This window comes from Felis catus, chromosome C1, assembly GCF_018350175.1.
Source record: "Felis catus isolate Fca126 chromosome C1, F.catus_Fca126_mat1.0, whole genome shotgun sequence".
NCBI lineage: Eukaryota > Metazoa > Chordata > Mammalia > Carnivora > Felidae > Felis > Felis catus.
In genome coordinates, this window is record NC_058375.1 from 215,171,428 (window position 1) to 215,187,807 (window position 16,380).

General features: G+C 52.6%; 1 protein-coding gene across 7 annotated transcripts in view; it reads left to right on the plus strand.

Annotated features, from left to right (window-relative positions):
- MROH2A (maestro heat like repeat family member 2A) overlaps window positions 1-16,380 on the plus strand; it is a 45,440-nt gene that overhangs the window by 20,209 nt on the left and 8,851 nt on the right. For 4 of the 7 annotated variants that reach the window (XM_045034658.1, XM_045034653.1, XM_045034657.1 and 1 more), the window contains 13 exons: window positions 416-523; window positions 3,801-3,920; window positions 4,194-4,316; window positions 5,340-5,492; window positions 6,643-6,765; window positions 7,700-7,779; window positions 9,214-9,322; window positions 10,127-10,222; window positions 12,772-12,876; window positions 13,570-13,693; window positions 14,268-14,386; window positions 15,236-15,388; window positions 15,794-15,948. In XM_045034658.1, the coding sequence (XP_044890593.1) occupies window positions 416-523; window positions 3,801-3,920; window positions 4,194-4,316; window positions 5,340-5,492; window positions 6,643-6,765; window positions 7,700-7,779; window positions 9,214-9,322; window positions 10,127-10,222; window positions 12,772-12,876; window positions 13,570-13,693; window positions 14,268-14,386; window positions 15,236-15,388; window positions 15,794-15,948 (1,568 nt within the window). The remainder of the gene's footprint in view (window positions 1-415; window positions 524-3,800; window positions 3,921-4,193; window positions 4,317-5,339; window positions 5,493-6,642; window positions 6,766-7,699; window positions 7,780-9,213; window positions 9,323-10,126; window positions 10,223-12,771; window positions 12,877-13,569; window positions 13,694-14,267; window positions 14,387-15,235; window positions 15,389-15,793; window positions 15,949-16,380) is intronic. The other 3 variants (XM_045034654.1, XM_045034656.1, XM_045034655.1) reach the window with 3 other exon arrangements.

Below are 16,380 nucleotides of genomic sequence, written 5' to 3' on the forward strand. Positions count from 1 at the left end.
GAGGTCGGGCCGGGAGAAAGGGGAAGGGTGCACGGGAGGGCCCTCGGCAGGGTCGGCATGGGGAGTTTAGGAGTCCTTGGAGGACACATTCTCCTTCTGTCCGAGAAGACTTGGGGAGCACCAGGCACGTCCACGGCTGTGTCTGCCAGCAGGGGAGAACAGAGAGCCTTCCAACTTGGGGAACCATGTGTTCAGGAAAGCAGCACGGGGTGACCCTCCTCCCTCCAGCATCAAAGCCACAGCTGTTCTCCAGGCTCACGGGATCAGGGTTCGATGGGTCGAGCAGTCTGGAGATTGGGGAAGGGGGCCAGAGAGGGTGAGTCACCACTCAAGGTCACACAGCCCTCCCGCAGCCTGGGAGAGAACAGGACTGGGGTGCTTGGGCACTGCCCACCTACATCTTCTGTCTCCTCAGTTTCTGAGAAACTCCCTTAAGAAGACTCGAGGTTCCAACTGGAGCTTGCGTCTGAGCAAAGAGCTGAACAACCAGATCGAAAGCTTTGACAGCCCCTCCCTGGAGAAGGTTTGTCCTCACAGCGTCAAGACAGTTCAGACAGGGAAGGGACACCAGGGACAGTGGGATGGAGTCCCGCACTGTGGGTGAGCCCAGCTGTACCTGCAGCTGTCCACAGGGTTCTGGGAGGAGAGGTGGGTGGCTTAAGTCAGTGGGTGTTTGTTTCTTGCTTTGTGTTGTTTTTCTTTAAAAGCCTGCTTTGCTGAAGCTGGGGCCTCCTCTCCAGTCGCCATCTTCCCCACCCTTCATCTCACTTTCCACCTCAAGTGGTCTCCTAGCAGAGTCCAACAGGCAAGGGCTGAGATGTGTGAGCAGGTTTTGGGAAATAGTGAAAATGGTGAGGGTGACATTGAGCCACGGAAGGCTAAAGGGGTGGCTGAGTTCTAGCTCAGCTGTGAAGAAGATGAGGCTGGGAGGGGGACAAAGGAAGAAAGAGTGGGCAGGCTGGGTTTAGAGCTGGACTCCCAACTGTCCCCACCCCCACCGGTAGATTGCCGGATGTTATTCCACATATCCCACTCATCCAGCTACTGGCTCATGACCACATATGTGCATTTTGTTGTAAAAAGGTTTTTACAAAACTGTGAACATAGTTGAGAGAAATCAGAGAAGGTCTCAATCAACAGAAAGGATCCCGTGTTCATGGCCTGGAAGATGAGATAGTCAAGATGGCACGCTCCCCAAATCTATCTACATGTTCATTGTGATTCCTGTCATAAACCCAGCTGGCTTCTTTTCTTTTCTTTTTCTTGTCTTTCTTTTCTTTTCTTTTCTTTTTTTTCTTTTCTCTTCTCTTCTTTTCTTTTCTCTTTTCTTTCTTTCTTTCCTTCTTTCTTTCTTTCTTTCTTTTTCTTTTTTCTTTTCTTTTCTTTCTTTCTTTCATTCATTCATTCTTTCTTTCTTTCCTTCTCTCCTTCTTCTTTCTTTCTTCAGAGATTGACAAGCTACTCCTAAAAGTCATGTGGTAATACAGGGGGCCCAGAATAGCCAACATAATTATGATTAAAAGAAAGACAAAAGCTGGAGGGCTCAAATGTTGCAATTTCAACACTTCTTACACACCACTGCAGTGAACAAGACAATGCAGTGCTGGCATAAGGATGGGCAGACAGAGTGAGGTAATAGAATTGAGAGTGTAGAAATAAACCTCACATTTACTATCAACTGACTTTGGGCAAGGCCTTCTTAGATAGATACATTAAAGGCCCAAGTGATGACAGAAAAATAGATTAAGTTGGACATCATCAGAACTAAAAACTCTTATGTTGAAAATCAAACCATCAAGAAAGTGCAAAGACAGCCCCAATAATGAGGAAAATATTTTCAGATTAAGTTCTTAATAAGGGATTTGTATCTAGGATATATAAAGAACACTTAGAACTCAATAACAAAAAGACAGGCCAATTTAGAAATGGGCGAATGATATGAACAGACATGTCTTCAAAGAAGGTACATGCAGAGTGAATAAGTACGTGAAAAAATGCTCGAGATGATTCCCATTAGGGAAAACACAAGTCAAAACCATAAGGACATACTACTTCACACCCACTAGGTGGGTGTGACTATAAGAAAAAAGACAGACAACAAGAAGCATTGGTAAGAATGTGGAGAGATTTGAACACTCAAATATTGTTGGTGTGAATGGAAAATGGGGCAGCGGCTCTGAAAACCTGTCTGTCATTTCCTTGAAATGTTAAATATAGGGTTACCATATGACCTAGGAATTCTACTCCTAGTTGTACATGCTCAGGAGAAGTGGAAACATACATCCGCATAAAAACTTATACATAAATGTTCATAGTGTGATTCATACAGCCAACCACAGAAGCAACCCAAATGTCCACTAGTGGATGAAAGAAAAAACAAAACATGGTCTATCCATACAATGGAATATTGTTCAGCCATTAAAAGGAATGAAGTACTGATTTATGGTACAGAAAGGATGACCCTTGAAGACATTATGCTAAGTGACAGAAGCCAGATGCAAAGGAATGCAAGTGACCACATATTATATGATCCTGTTTACTTGAAATGTCCAGAATAGGCATCTTTTTAGGGATGGAAAGTAGATCTGTGGTTTCCAGAAGCTGCAGGGAATGTCCAGTGATGCTAACGGGCAAGGGATTTCCTTTGGGGGGGGGTGACAAAAATGTTCTAAATTTAGATTGTGATGATAGTTACCCAACTCTGTGAATATACCGTTAAATTTGTAAACCTTAAATGGGTTGATTTTATGGTATGTGGATTATATCTCAATGAAGATGTCTGAGAAAAGGTTTTACAGGTGTCAGCCAAAAATTATGTTTATCCAAATAGATAGCCTTTGTAGGGGAGTATGTAAAATAACAAAAAACAAGTGTTTCTTACAGATAGTCTTCTATAGCTAAGCATAAATTTGCAGGTGTAAGATCTTATCTGATGTCAATTCAAGGACAGATATCCTTTTTATTAAAAATTTTTTTTTAATGTTTATTTTTGAGAGAGATAGACAGAGCATGAGTAGGGGAGGGGCAGAGCAAGAGGGAGACACAGAATCCGAAGCAGGCTCCAGGCTCTGAGCTGTCAGCACAGAGCCCAAGACGGGGCTCAAACCCACAGACTGCGAGATCATGACCTGAGCCAAAGTCAGATGCTTAACTGGCTGAGCGCCCCAGACACCCCAGACCAGGTTTGATTTTATATCCTGGTTGTGCCCCTCCCCACCTGGTTTTTCATCTCCCCAAACAGCAACTGCATTTACAGTCTAGAGATGCTGTGTGGGTTAAATGAAATAATGCATGTTTGTTTTTGTTATTTTTCCAAATACACACACAAAACTCTTACAAATAAAAGAGAAAACAGGAGAAATGAGCCAACAGGACATGGGGAAAGAATACAGACAGGGATTCAGGGACTGGATCGTGAGAATGTGCAAAGGTGATCAGCACGGCTAATAATCAAAGAAATGCAAGAAAACGTGGATGGTCTGCCTCTCACTGGTAATGTCCTGTGTGACAGAGGAATGTGGGGAAATCGATGTTCTAGATTGGTTAGTGTGAGTTGAAACTGGTTCGACTTCCATAGGAGGGAAATTTGGTCCCCCACTATTTATAATACGCTTGCCCGCAAACAGTCCGATGCTCCAGAATAACCTCGATGTTTATTTCAAAGAATGTACGAAATGCATAGATATCTGTGCATTAGAGAAAGAAATCTAGAGTGTTACGTAGGGAACTCTCCACGGCAGCAACCCCTGGAGGGTGGAGTAGAGAGGCTCGAAGCTCCCTCTGTTCCTGTGCCTTTCCAGGGCTTTCTGTATCGGGCCCTGGGTTTCACACTGGCCACAGGCCTGGAGGCCGACAAGGTAGAGACATTGCTGCTGGAGCTGCTGTACAAGACAGACTATGGCAACGACTTTGACCGGGAGGTGAGGGTGCCCTGCGGCCCCACCCCCATCCACCAGACCCCTCTGGTCCCTCGGGGATATGGGCACGTGCGTGAAAGCTTGTGTGTGCATGAGCATGCATGCATATGTGTACTGGTGTGTGTGTGTGTGTGTGTGTGTGTGTGTGTCTGTGTGTGGACCTGTGTGTGCATAGGGGCGTCCATGCATGTGCTTGTGTGTGTGTGTACGTGTGTGGGGCTCCTCCTCTGGCCGCTGCCCGCTGCCCTCACCCCCGCTGGCTGTGTCTGCCCGCAGGGCGTGATTCTGTGCTTTGGCCTGTGTGCCCGTGGCCAGGTGAAGACAGTGCTGAATGTGCTCCATGACTTTGAGGAGAGGATCCAGGAGTCGGAACAGTCCTGGCAGATAGGGGCTTGGCGGGTAAGGCACCCTCGCTCCACAGTCAAGTCTCTGGGGGTCGCATAGACCAGTTCTTTCAGCACCAGCCAAGGTGCCTGCTAGATCTCAGTAGCAAACTCCCCTCGGTATCACCTGTCCCCGAAATGACTGAGATCCGGAGGCCTCCCCCCAACAAAGCTTTTCAGGGTGCGTCCTTTCAGGGCCCAGATATTACAAAGGAGCGCTAGCCCACCGTGGGCTCTGCAGAGCAGCACTGGGTGCTGATGGGAATTCAGAGTCCCAGGCCTCACCCACACCCACTGGATCTGAAGAGGCTGCTCAGGTAGCACTCAGTGTAGGTATTTCCACGGGTCAATGGCATGGGGTGCAGGGCGATCATGCCCGCCATCATATAGAAGAGAGCACTGAAGCTTGTCCAAAAGCATGCAGATGGCCACTGAGCCGAGAAGCCAGGGGCCAGGCCAAGGCAGCCCGTGGGCCGACCGCTCGAGGGGGCCCCTCTGCCGCAGGGTCACAGGTTGGCTGAGGCCCCAGTGGGCAACCATCCAGAGTCACCGATGCCTCAGGCTTTGGCCTTGACCCAGGACCCTCGCCCCGGGCGTTTGGTAGTTTGGATGGAGAGAATCAGGAGCATCCCAGGCCCCTGCCCCAGCTTCTCCACAAAGCAGGATCTGAGACGTGGATTCGTATCTGAGGCCTGGCAGGGCACGGGCAGCCCTGCGCCCCCTCCATGGTGGGTTCGGTGGCCTGTAGCACCTCATCCCAGCATCACGACAGCCCCTGGCCCAGAGCAGGGCCTGGCAAGGAGTAGGAGCTCAGTAAGGTGTGTTGAACGGATGAGTGAATGAATGAGCGTTTCAAGATATCAGTGGAAGCGTCTTCTGCTGACTCAGTGGCTCCTTTGGTCATGTGACCGGAGACTGTCCACATGCAGCTGGGGTGGCCAGTTGAATCCCGACACCCCCCTCTACTCCCCTCCCCCGCCCCCCCCCCCCCCCCCCCCCCGCCGGTGGTTCTTCCTTCCTCTTCTGGCTGGGCTCGCAGAAGGACCATCCCTGGAGGCGGGAGACAGTGAAGGGCGCCCTCATGGTCATGTACAGCTGTGTGGCCTCGTACTGCCACCCCCAGATGCTCCTCACCCACGCGGACACCCCCATCACCGCTAAGATCATTCATCACTTCTCCAGCAGCTGCCAGGTAACCCCGGGAGGCCGCACCCCCCACTCAGAGCCAGGCTGGCTGAGAGCCACCTGCCTTGTAATCCGAGCACCCCGCCCCCACCCCAAGTAGGCACCAGGAGTCCCACCTGACACCCAGCTTTGGGGAAGCCCATTTTTTCAAACTGGGTGTTCTCGGCTCCAGGGGGAGGTAGGGGACAGCCTTCCCCACCGCAGTGCCAAGTGGGCGGTTATGGTCCCGGAAGTCACGGGACAGGTGCCCCCTCTTCCCGGCCTCGCTCTCTCCCTCAGCCCTCGCCTCTGCCCCCTCCCCTCCCGGCACCTGACCCAAGACAAGGAGTGGGGTCTTCAGGGATGTAGAGAGGCTCGCTACTTTCTTGGAATGGCAAGGAGGGGGAAGCACAGAAGGGAGCAAAAGCTATTTCGTTATTGTTTCTGAAGTTGTGGCAAGATACGCATAACACAATTTGCCATTGTCATCATTTTTAAGGTGCGCAGTTGGGCGGTGTTAAGTACACTCACATCATTGTGCAGCAGAGTCCACCAGCCCTCTCCAGAGTTCTTTGTCCCGTAAAACGGCCACTCTGGGCCCGCTGAACACATGCCCACGCCCCCTCTCCCCAGCCCCTGGCAACGCCCGTCCCGCTCTCCCTCTCTCTGAAGTGACACCCACAAGCGTCGCGTTTAACTGGGATCACACACGGGTTGCCTTTTTGTGGCTGGCTTATCTCACTTAGCCTCAGGTCCTCAAGGCTCGCCCATGCCGTAAAGGGGAAAACGATTTTTATCTCAACTTAGATTTTTATCTCAACGTGTCTCTTGGGCGACACGCAGGGCACGGTGCCCCTGGCGGGTGAATGGTGTGAGCTGACCGGCATTGCTGTTCTTAGGGGGGCTGAGGGAGGTGGCGTTTTCAGAACGCTGTGCCTTGTCCGGCACCTGGCTGGCACCCTGGCCTTGTGGCAGAAGCTCGGGCAAGGTGGCCGAGGGACAGAACGAGGCCTGCCATCTCTCAGGGTGCCCTTGACTCTGCCTCTTCCTTGGCGCAGAGGAAGGAGTGTCCTCATGCCGTGGCGGGGTCCTTATGAGAGCTGTGGCTTGGGCAGCCTGAGTCTTTGGGCTCACTCCTGACGTGCTACCTCCTTTCCCTCTTCTTGGTCTGGGCGCAGGACATCTGTCTCAAAATGGCCTTCCTGAAGAGTGTGGTGCAGGTCACCGATGCCATCCGGAACATCAAGGACCTGGAGGACTTTGAATTTGCCCAAAAGATGAGCCTCACTGGCATTATAATAGTAAGTCGGGTGAGAGGCGTCCTTGCTCCCGGGTGGTTTTGGGGTCTGACTGCTGACGGGCTTCTCCTCGCTCAGAGGTTTTCAGAGTCCCCGAGGGCATCTGAGGGACAAGGGGGCCTCGGGGGTCACTGAACCCCCTCCCTGTCTCAGTTCCGCTTCCAGCCAACTGAAGGAGTTCCGAGTACAATATCTGTCCATCTGACAAAGGGTTTGATGGCCAGGGAGCCTGTGGTGCCCGGAAGCAGCTGGTTCCAGGCCGGGAGACAGAGGGCCCTCGGGTCTGCCCCGTGGTGGCCCCGTGTGTTTCTCCACAGGGGGGACTTAGATTCGGCCGCAGGCAGGTCTTAAAGCTCTTGTTTTTTGCACAGAACTTCAGTAAGGTCTAGAAAATGTCAACTGCCTAAAGGCAAGAAGCCGCGACAGAGGCTGATAGAGTTGTGGGAGCCACAGCCCTTCATCCCCAGACCTCCCCCCTCCCTCACGATGCCCTGGGCCCCTGGAAAGCACCGCAGCTGCTTTGGAAGCGGTGCCCGAGGGAAGTGACGTGGGGTGGAACAGGAGGCCCCGAGAAGGACGTGAGCACGCCTGCTCCCGCTCTGGGCCGGCAGCGATCCGTGTGTCATTTCACGCTGGCCGGGCACTGTTTTACACGTGACGGCTCAGGCAGGGGAGGCAGTTTGCCCAGGGACGCACGGCGAGCAGGTGGCGGGCCTGAGCGAGAAGCTCCGGTCTGTCTGGAGCCCCCCTCCTTCTCACACCAGATTTTGCTGCCTCCCCGAAAATCTAAAAGGCCACGTGATCCTGAAAGGAGCAAATGTGGTATGGGTGTCCGCACCCCACAAAGTGCCAGGCCTTAGACACTAGCCCCCCCACACTCACTGTCCTCTCTGGTGGGCTCTGGGTGGCTCATTCACCGTCCTGCTGTGCCGGGCAGGCCACCATCAAGGCGGAACCCACCGACAGCCTGGTTTCTCCTGTGCGGACCATGGCGATAGAGGCCCTCTCGCACCTGAGGTGAGCTGGGCCCCTGTTCCGGCCCGGGTGTCTCCGTGGGGAGAGGCAAAGTCCAAGACCACCCCTCAGTGTTCCTTGGGGGGACCACACCCGCTTTGCCTCCCTGCCTCTGCAGCAGGGGTCTCGGGCAGCAGCCCTGGGGCGCTGGGCCATCTAGTTGGGTTGGGTGGGGTCAAGGAATTCATTTATTGATACGGTACTGATGCAGTTAATACAAAGTAATATAATATCTGCGATTTGCCCTCCTGGAGCTGTCCATTCACTGGTGGGGAAGTAGGGAAGAGGAAGAAGTTATGGAACATCAGTGGTTAGAGTGGCCGGGTGGTCTCTGGGAATTCCTCACCCGTCGGGGCAGATGCAGTGTTTAGTCTCATAACCACCTGTTGCCTGAAGAGGCAGCATGTAGGCAGATTTGAAATAAATTTCACACACATGTCTTCGGGGACTCAGAGGTAAATGAACACATGCGGAAGGAATCATGGGTCAGAGCTGAGTATTTGTGGGTTAACAGCAATAACAAAAAAAAATCTGAGGCCAGAAGAAGAAAGGGCTATGAACAAGATGCAATTCTGTTGATACAACAGGGGAGATCAGAAGGCATTGGCATCTGGCTTTTGATCTGGGCTTACACAAAAGAAGACGATCTGGGTAGGAGCTGGAGGTCCTGGCAGTGTGAAATGTAGGACCCCTTTGGGGGGCAGTAGTTTAAAGTTAAAATGGCATGGCGGCTCCCAACCAGGGAGGCACAATAGAGCCAGCTGGGGACCTGTGAACAATACCGATATCCTGGCCCCACCTCAGACTTTTAAATAAGGATCCCTAGAGCCTGGTTGTGGCCCTTGGGTACCTCAGAGCTTCTCCAAGTAATGCTAGTGAGCACCTAGGCTTGGGAACTATTGATGAAGGGGTAGGAGAAGGGCGCCCATCGGGCAGCTAGCTACCACCCCTGAGAATTCACTAAAGCTCAGCCGGCTGGGCTCCTCTCCAGAGCTTTTGATTCAGTAGCTCTGGGGTAGGGCCAGAGATTTTGCATTTCTAAGAAGCACCAAGGTGATGTTTCTGCTGCTGGTGCAGGTATTACGCTTGAAACCCTTGGGTCAGGGCCAGCCTCTGAGGCAGAGTCCATGGTCAAGGCCAGGGAGTAGCAGTGGAATATTTCTGAGCAGGAGAGGGAGAGGTTGAGAGCAGGCAACAAGAAAGAGAGCTGGCCTTGGGTCCCTGGGTCTCCCCATGGATCGCAGACACAGTCACTGGATACTGGCGACCGGGTGAAGCCAGGGCACCTGGGGAGGGATGCATGCCTGCACCCTCAACCGAGGAAGCTGGTCTCTCCCTCATTCTGTGACATGCCTCTGCACCCTGGACTGAGCAGTGGGGTGGCTGGGTCTCAGTCCCCCTCTGACCACCCCTCTTGTCCACTTCTTCTTCCCTTAGCAGTCTGAAGCCTTTCTACTCCACAGAGGAAAACAATGAACTGATGGATATCAGTATTCACTCTGTCATTTCTCTTCAACCCCCACTAGAGGACAATGAGTCCATTCAGGTAGGTCCCTCTGGGCCACCTCATTTTCTGGGTCAGGTCTTAGAAGTTTCCAATAACTTGGGCAGTGCTGAGAGCCCACCATCCTCAACCACCTGTGAGTGCAGCAAAGTGCAGTAGGCTCTATTAGTTAGTATAAAGTAATGCTAGCTGCTGTAACAGCTAAACCCTGAAATCTCCATGATTTAATAAGAAGATTTATTTCACACTCAAGTCAAGTCCAGCTGGCAGTGGGGGTGGAGAGGGAGCTGCTGTGTGCAGTTATTCAGGAACCGAGGCTGGCAGAGGCCCCACTATCTTCCATGCGTGGCCCAAGGTCTCCATGGGTACTGACATCCGGTAGAGGAAGAGAGAACGAGAAAGGGTGTCGAGGATGTATGAGCCACCCTGCCCGCTTCTCATTGGCCAGAACTCAGTCACATGGCTATGCTTAGATGCAAGGGGTGCTGGGAAATGTAGTTCCTGACTGGATGACTGTTTCCCAGCAAACAAGGTGGAGAAGGAGGACAAATCTTTTGTGGACAGGTAGCCATTTCTGCCTCAAAGTCCTGGTCCTGGATGGGGAGTCAGAAGAACTGGATTCTGGGAGTTCAGTTTCCTCCTTTGGAAAATGGGTTCCTCTTCAGAGGTGGTCTTGTGTGTCACATGAGAATTTGGGTGTAAAGAACTCAGTCTAAGCAGAGGCAAAGGGGTGGTTTTCAGATCATTTCATACTTCCCAGCCCTGGCACGGGTCCTTGCAGAGTCCTGGTGGGTGGCTGTGCACACTCCCTCATTGCTGCCCAGTGCTCTCCTCTCTTGGCCATAGACCCTGTACGCAAATGCGCTTCAGGCCCTGGAACACCTGATGGAGGGCCTCATGCAGAGGCAGCTGGACCCCAAAGGGCTGCAGGAAATGGTACACGTGAGTTCCTTGGTGGAGGGCCAAGAGCCAGGGATGGCCACGCCCCCCAGAAAGCTGGTCTGAGGGCCAGATTCTATGGAAAACAGGGGTATGTGTTAAAAATTGTTTTGGTAACTGTATTTTGATACAATTTCAGATTTGCTGAAAAGTTGCAAAAACAGTACAAAGAACTCCTGTATACCCTTCACACCCTGATTCACAGTTCTTACCAGTTGTCACATTTTCTTTATCTCTCTTTCTCTTCCCTTATCTTTCTTGTTGTACACACACACACACACACACACACACACACACACACTTTTTGAACCATGGAGAGTTACTTGCAAACATCAAGGACAAGAATGCCCTCTTATATAAAAATGGTACAATGATAAAAATCATGAGGTTTCATGTTGATGATACCACGCTGTATTCTAATCGATGGCCAATACTGAAATTTCACAAATTGTCCCAATAGTATCCCCAATAGGTGTTTCCCCCATCTAGGCTCTAAGTGGGATTACCCAATGTGTTTAGCTGCCATGTCTCTTTAATCTCCTTTAATCTGGAAAAATTCCTCAGTCTTTCTTTATCTTTCATAATATTGGCATTTTTGAAGGGCATTGGCTAGTTTTTTTTTTAAATCGGGTTGTTTGCTTTCTTATTGAGTTTTCAGAGGTTTTATATATTCTGAAAGCAAGTCCTTATAAGATATGTGATTTACACATATTTCCCCCCAGTCTGTGATGTATTTTTCATTGATTTCATAGTGTCTTTTGAAGAACAGAAGCTTTAAAATGTTGATGAAATCTAACTTATCATTTGTTTTCTTTAATGGATCATGGTTTTGGTGTTATACCTAAGAAGTCTGTGCCTAACCTAAGCTCACAAAGATTTTCTTTTAGAAGTTTGTAGTTTCAAGTTTTATAATTAAGTCTATGAAACATTTTGAGTTAGGTTTTGTATATGGTGTGAGGTATGGATCAAAATTTGTTTGGGGGCCTCTGGGTGGCTCAGTCGGCTAAGTGTCTGACTCTTGATTTCAGCTCAGGTCATGATCTCATGGCATTGTGAGATCAAGCCCCAAGTCAAACTCTGCATGGAGCCTGCTTGGGATTCTCTCTCTCTCTCTCTCTCTCTCTCTCTCTGTCTCTCTCTCTCTCTCTCTCTCTCTCTCTCTCTCTCCCTGTCTCTCTCTGTCCCTCCCCTGCTTGTGCTCATGTGCATGCATGCTCTTTCTAAAAACAAGTAAATAAACATTAAAAAAATTGTTTGTTTGCTTGCTTATACACAGATAACCAGTTGTTCCAGAACCATTTGTTGGAAAGACTTTTGTCCATTGAACTATCTTTGCATCTTTGTCAAAAATCAATTGGCCATGTATGTGTGGGTCTGTATCTGGTACCTGTTCTGCTCCATTGATGTATTTGTCTGTCTTTACACCAGTGTCATCCTATCTTGATTACTGTAATGTTAGTTATAATAAGTCTTATGACCAAGATCAGATAGTATGAGGCACTGACTTTGTTCTTTGTTGCTGCATTTTACAAATATTCATACGTTGTGTTCCCATTTGTTTCAGTTAAAAATACATTTTAATTTCTCTTTTAATTTTTTCTTTGACCCATGGGTTATTTAGAACTTCCCAAATGTTGGAAGACTTTCCAGAGACCTTCCTGTTTTTGATTCCTAATTTAAATCCGTTGTGGTCTGAAGACATACTTTGTATAATTTGAATCCTTTAAAAAATTTTTTTTATGTTTATTTATTTTTGAGAGAGAGAGAGAGAGAGAGACAGAGTGTGAGTGGGGCAGGGTCAGAGAGAGAGGGAGACACAGAATCCGAGGCAGGCTCCAGGCTCTGAGCTGTCAGCACAGAGCCAGAGGCGGGACTCGAACCCACTGACTGTGAGATCATGACCCCAGCCGAAGTCAGTTGCTCAACCCACGGAGCCATCCAGGTGCCCCAAATCCTTTTAAATCAACCGAGACTTATTTTGTTGCACAGTATGGTCTATCTTGGTGAGGGCTCTGTGTGCACCTGTATATTGTGTTGGGTGGAGTGTTCCTAAACATCAGTTAGACCAAGCTGGTTGGTAGTGTTGTTCAAGTTTTCTCTTTCCTTCCTGATTTTCCATCTTCTTGTTCCTCAGTTTCTAAGAAAGAGGTACTGAGGTCTCTGAATCTCACCATCGATGTATTTCTCCTCCGAGTTGTAGTAGTTTGGCCTCATGCACTGCTACTGCTACTGCATGTGTGAACATTAAGGCCCTGGGGTGCAAGGTGGGCGATGATCCCGCCTCCTTCACCTGCAGGCAAACATTTGGAACGAGGCCGAACACATCAGCCAGGCGCCATCTTGGTGAGGCTACCTGGGGACTGTGGACTCTGTCCACAGCCGCATCTCCCTTGCAGGGGTCCCTGGAAGGAGAGGCAGAAGTATCCAGAACCACCCAACACCTCTGGAAGTCAGAGTCCTGAGTGGGAGAGACAAGGCGGGCAATAGCCAGCTGGGAAAGGCTGGCCTTGGGATTTTAATGTCCCCTTCTGTGTTCTGGGCTCTACCCACAGCTCCTGGAAAAGTGGATCTTGTCGGAGAGAGAAGGGGAGCGGGAGAAGGCCATGAACCTCCATCTCCGTCTCCTGCAGATCCACGTGCAGAGCGTCGGTGTCTGCGTGAGTCCCGGGGCACTGATCCCCCAGCCTGCTGCTCTGACACCCACAGCAAAGTTCCCGTCTCGATCCCTGAGGAGAGGGAACACTTTATTTTTTAAGCTTATTTATTTATTTTGAGAGAGAGAGAGTGCAGGAGGGGCAGAGAGAGAGAGAGAGAGAGAGAGAGAGAGAGGGAGAGGGAGAATCCCAAGCGGGCTCTGCACTGTCAGCATGGAGCCTGATGCCGGGCTCGAACTTGCGAAAGCAAGGCCGGGGTCTACCCTCATGCTAGGTTTGAGGCCAGACGCTGTGCAGAAGGCATCGCTTGGATTTTCTGACATAATTCTCACAACATCCCCTGAAACGGGAGGCTCCATTAGATGAGGAACACGAGGGCACCAGGCTAAGCAGCCTGCCCAGGCCACACAGCTAGGTTGGCAGGGTGGCGGGGGGGGGGGGGGAGTTCACATTTGAACCCAGGTTTCAGTTACAGGAACAAGGCAGGTGCCCTGATATAGAGCCTGGGCCTGCAGCTGGAGGGGCAGGTCCTGAGCCAGAACCCTCGCATCCTGGCTGCTCTGCCTCCAGGGGCCCCGCTGGGGTACCTTCGAGCAGGGCTCACCCTCTCTGGTTGCCCGTTATGCCACCCCTGGGCAGCCCCTGGTGTGCATGGATGGACAGAGGGTGTGAGCCTTGAGGTCTCCTGTCCCTCAGATCCCCCTGAAGCTGGGGCAGTTTGGCACGCTGGTTGGACTCATTGCCCCTCGCACCTGTGACTCACACACAAGAACCCGCATGGCCTCGATGGATGTCCTGTCCAGGCTGCTGGATCTTCATGGTACGGAGACATGAGGACATCGAGGCTGGGAGGGGTGTCAGCTGTGGGGCTATCCTAGGGGAGCATGGCCTCTCTGTATAGACAAACAAGGGTGACCAGCAGAGGTAATGGAGGGGATGCAGAGCTTGCTGAGAGGCCACGGAAGTTTCTGGAAGGAGAGCCTCCCTGGTTTGGCACAACTCACCGAGGGCATGTCCTGGGTATTAAGGGGCCTCACTGGGAAAACGACAGCTCAAAGATACCAAGGACACAGCAGAAGTGGCCAGACATGACCTCAGGGGCACATGCGGGGTGGTGACCTTCAGAAGGGAAGACTCTGCCTCTGGCTCACCAGCTGGTGGCCTCCCAGAAAGCAGGCATTTGAGCTGTGTGCAGAGGTGGTGTGGGGAGACAGGGCAATGAAAGCAAAGGCAAGAAGAGATGGGATGTTCAGATGCTGGACGGTGGTCCAGGCCCTCAGAGCCAGCGAGCCCCTAACCCCAACCCCATGGGCCAGGGCAGGAAGCCATTTTGACGTGGCCTGTGTGTGGGTCCTTTGTCCTTCTGATCGTGTCTAAAATTGTGTTCCCCGCAGCAAGCCAGACCTGCTCTTTGTGGGGCCCTTCCGAGGAATTGGAGCTTGCAAAATGTAAGGAGGATCTCCAGGGCTTGGACATGGAGGAGATTTTCAGTGCGTCTTCCAGAATCGCCAAGGTGACACGCTGGGAGGGTCGTGTCGGCTCCTGGGCTGGACTCCAGTGCCTGGACCATGTCTGAGTCCTGGGACCTTGCTCAGCCTGGCCACACAGGCTTCATCCTCCTCCAGGGGATCACAGTCCCCATGGCTTTTGGTCCAACCCACACCCTCTGTATCTAAACGGTGTGCGATATGTAAGTTCCCCGCTGTGATGCCTGGCACATAATAGGTACTTAACGGTCCCACAGTCCCCACCTACCTCGTCTCTGTGCCTATGATGTGCTGCACTGAGGGTGGAGGGGCCCCAGGAAGAATTAAACTCGGGATCCTGCACAGCGGTGTTGGCCCATGGGCACACTAGACCCCCAAACTCTCAGAGCTGCAGAGGGGCGGGGTCACTTCCACCTCAGGGGGCCGAGGTGGCTTTCTGGAGCAGGGGGCCTGTGGGGGGAGGCAGGATGAAGCCACGGGGCGTCAGGGCTCAGGGCACAGCTTGAGGGAAGGAAGCATGGGCAACGTTCGGGTGAAGCTTCCTGAGCAGAGTTCAGGTGGGGTGGGCGGCGTCGGGTAGGTGAGGTGTGGGAGAGGTTGGGGAACCTTCCAGAAGAAGCCTGTGAAAGCTGGGCTGAGCTGTGAGTCTTTGAGGTGGGGGAGTAACATCCCGAGTGGGCTGGTGAGGGGGCCGGTGAGATGCCGGGCAGGGAGACGGGTAGGAGGCCCTGGCGATGTTTTGAGAGATGGCGGGGGCCCGGGCTGGGGCTGCGGTGTCGGGCGGAAGAGGGGGGCGTCGGCGATGACAAGTGGGGGCAGGGCGTGGGCCCGAAACTTGGTTGTTGCACGCCAGGAGGGCTGTGCTCTGGTCCTAGGTGGTTTGCATGCAGTTTAACTGTGACGAGGTGGTCTCGCTCATCCAGAAGCTTTGTGAGAACATCGGGGCCATGGACCTGTGGCATGACAAGGCCTCCGTCACCTGGATAGGCACCTTCCTCCAGAGGCGGACCAAGGAGCTGGAGGACAAGGTAGCAGAGCTGTGGCTGGGCCACCCGAGGCCTGGGGCTGCCCGGGGCGCCTAGGCTAGAGGGACACGTAAGGGCCCGGCCGCACTCTCCGAGAAGGCCTCCCCAGACCCTTGGTTGTAAAGAGGAGGAGAAAGTAGAGTTCTGGAACGAGAAAGAGACACGCTGAAGGTAGCCTGGTTAGTAAGTGGCCAGTGGGCCAGACGCCCGTGGCTCTCTCTCCCCGAGCATACTGCCCCCTACATAGAAGACATGATAAAATCCGGGAAGAGACCAAAAGATGAGCTGGTGGTTTAACCTGCCCGCTGTCCAGTTGGGCGAGAGTCCCTGGAGGAGGGGTGTGCGGTGGGGGAGGGCAGACGGCCGTGGGGGCCCAGGCTGTGCCGGTGATGCCCCGCCCCTCCCCAGGTGGCTGAGATCCTGGGTGCCCTCTTGGTCCACCTGCCCGTGGCGGACCACCCGGAAGTGCGGCGTCTCCTCGTCGAGGGCATCCTCCTGCTGGCGCACTACCACCAGGAGACGGTCCTCACATCGCTCCTGAGGCAGCCCCTGCCCATGGAGAGGTGGGCGCCCCGGACAGGGAGCCACAGCCCCCGGGCCATGCCCGCCTCGCCACCACCGACGTATCTCAGGACGGGGCCTTGAGTGGTGCCATGTCTGACCCTGGGCTGGCTCAGACGCTCTCCCTGCCCCTCCTGCGGGAGGCGTGGCCCCTGAGGACCATGGACTTAGAGCCCCAGGGTTACAGGTCTGTCCTACGGAGCTGGAGTCCAGACCCCGCAGTTTCTCAGGCGTCCCCTCTGGACCCTGCCCACGGCAGCCCTTTCCTTCCCTGTGGAGAACAGAACTCTGGGCTCCCTCTGAGTTTGGGCCGCTCTAGGACACGCCTGAGGACGTGGCCACCAAGGCCCGGGCGGGCCTCAGAGGGGCTCCACCCTGTCCCTCTGTCCTTCCAAGTGCTGCCCTGAGAGGGGATGTCCAGGTGCCCAACGGAT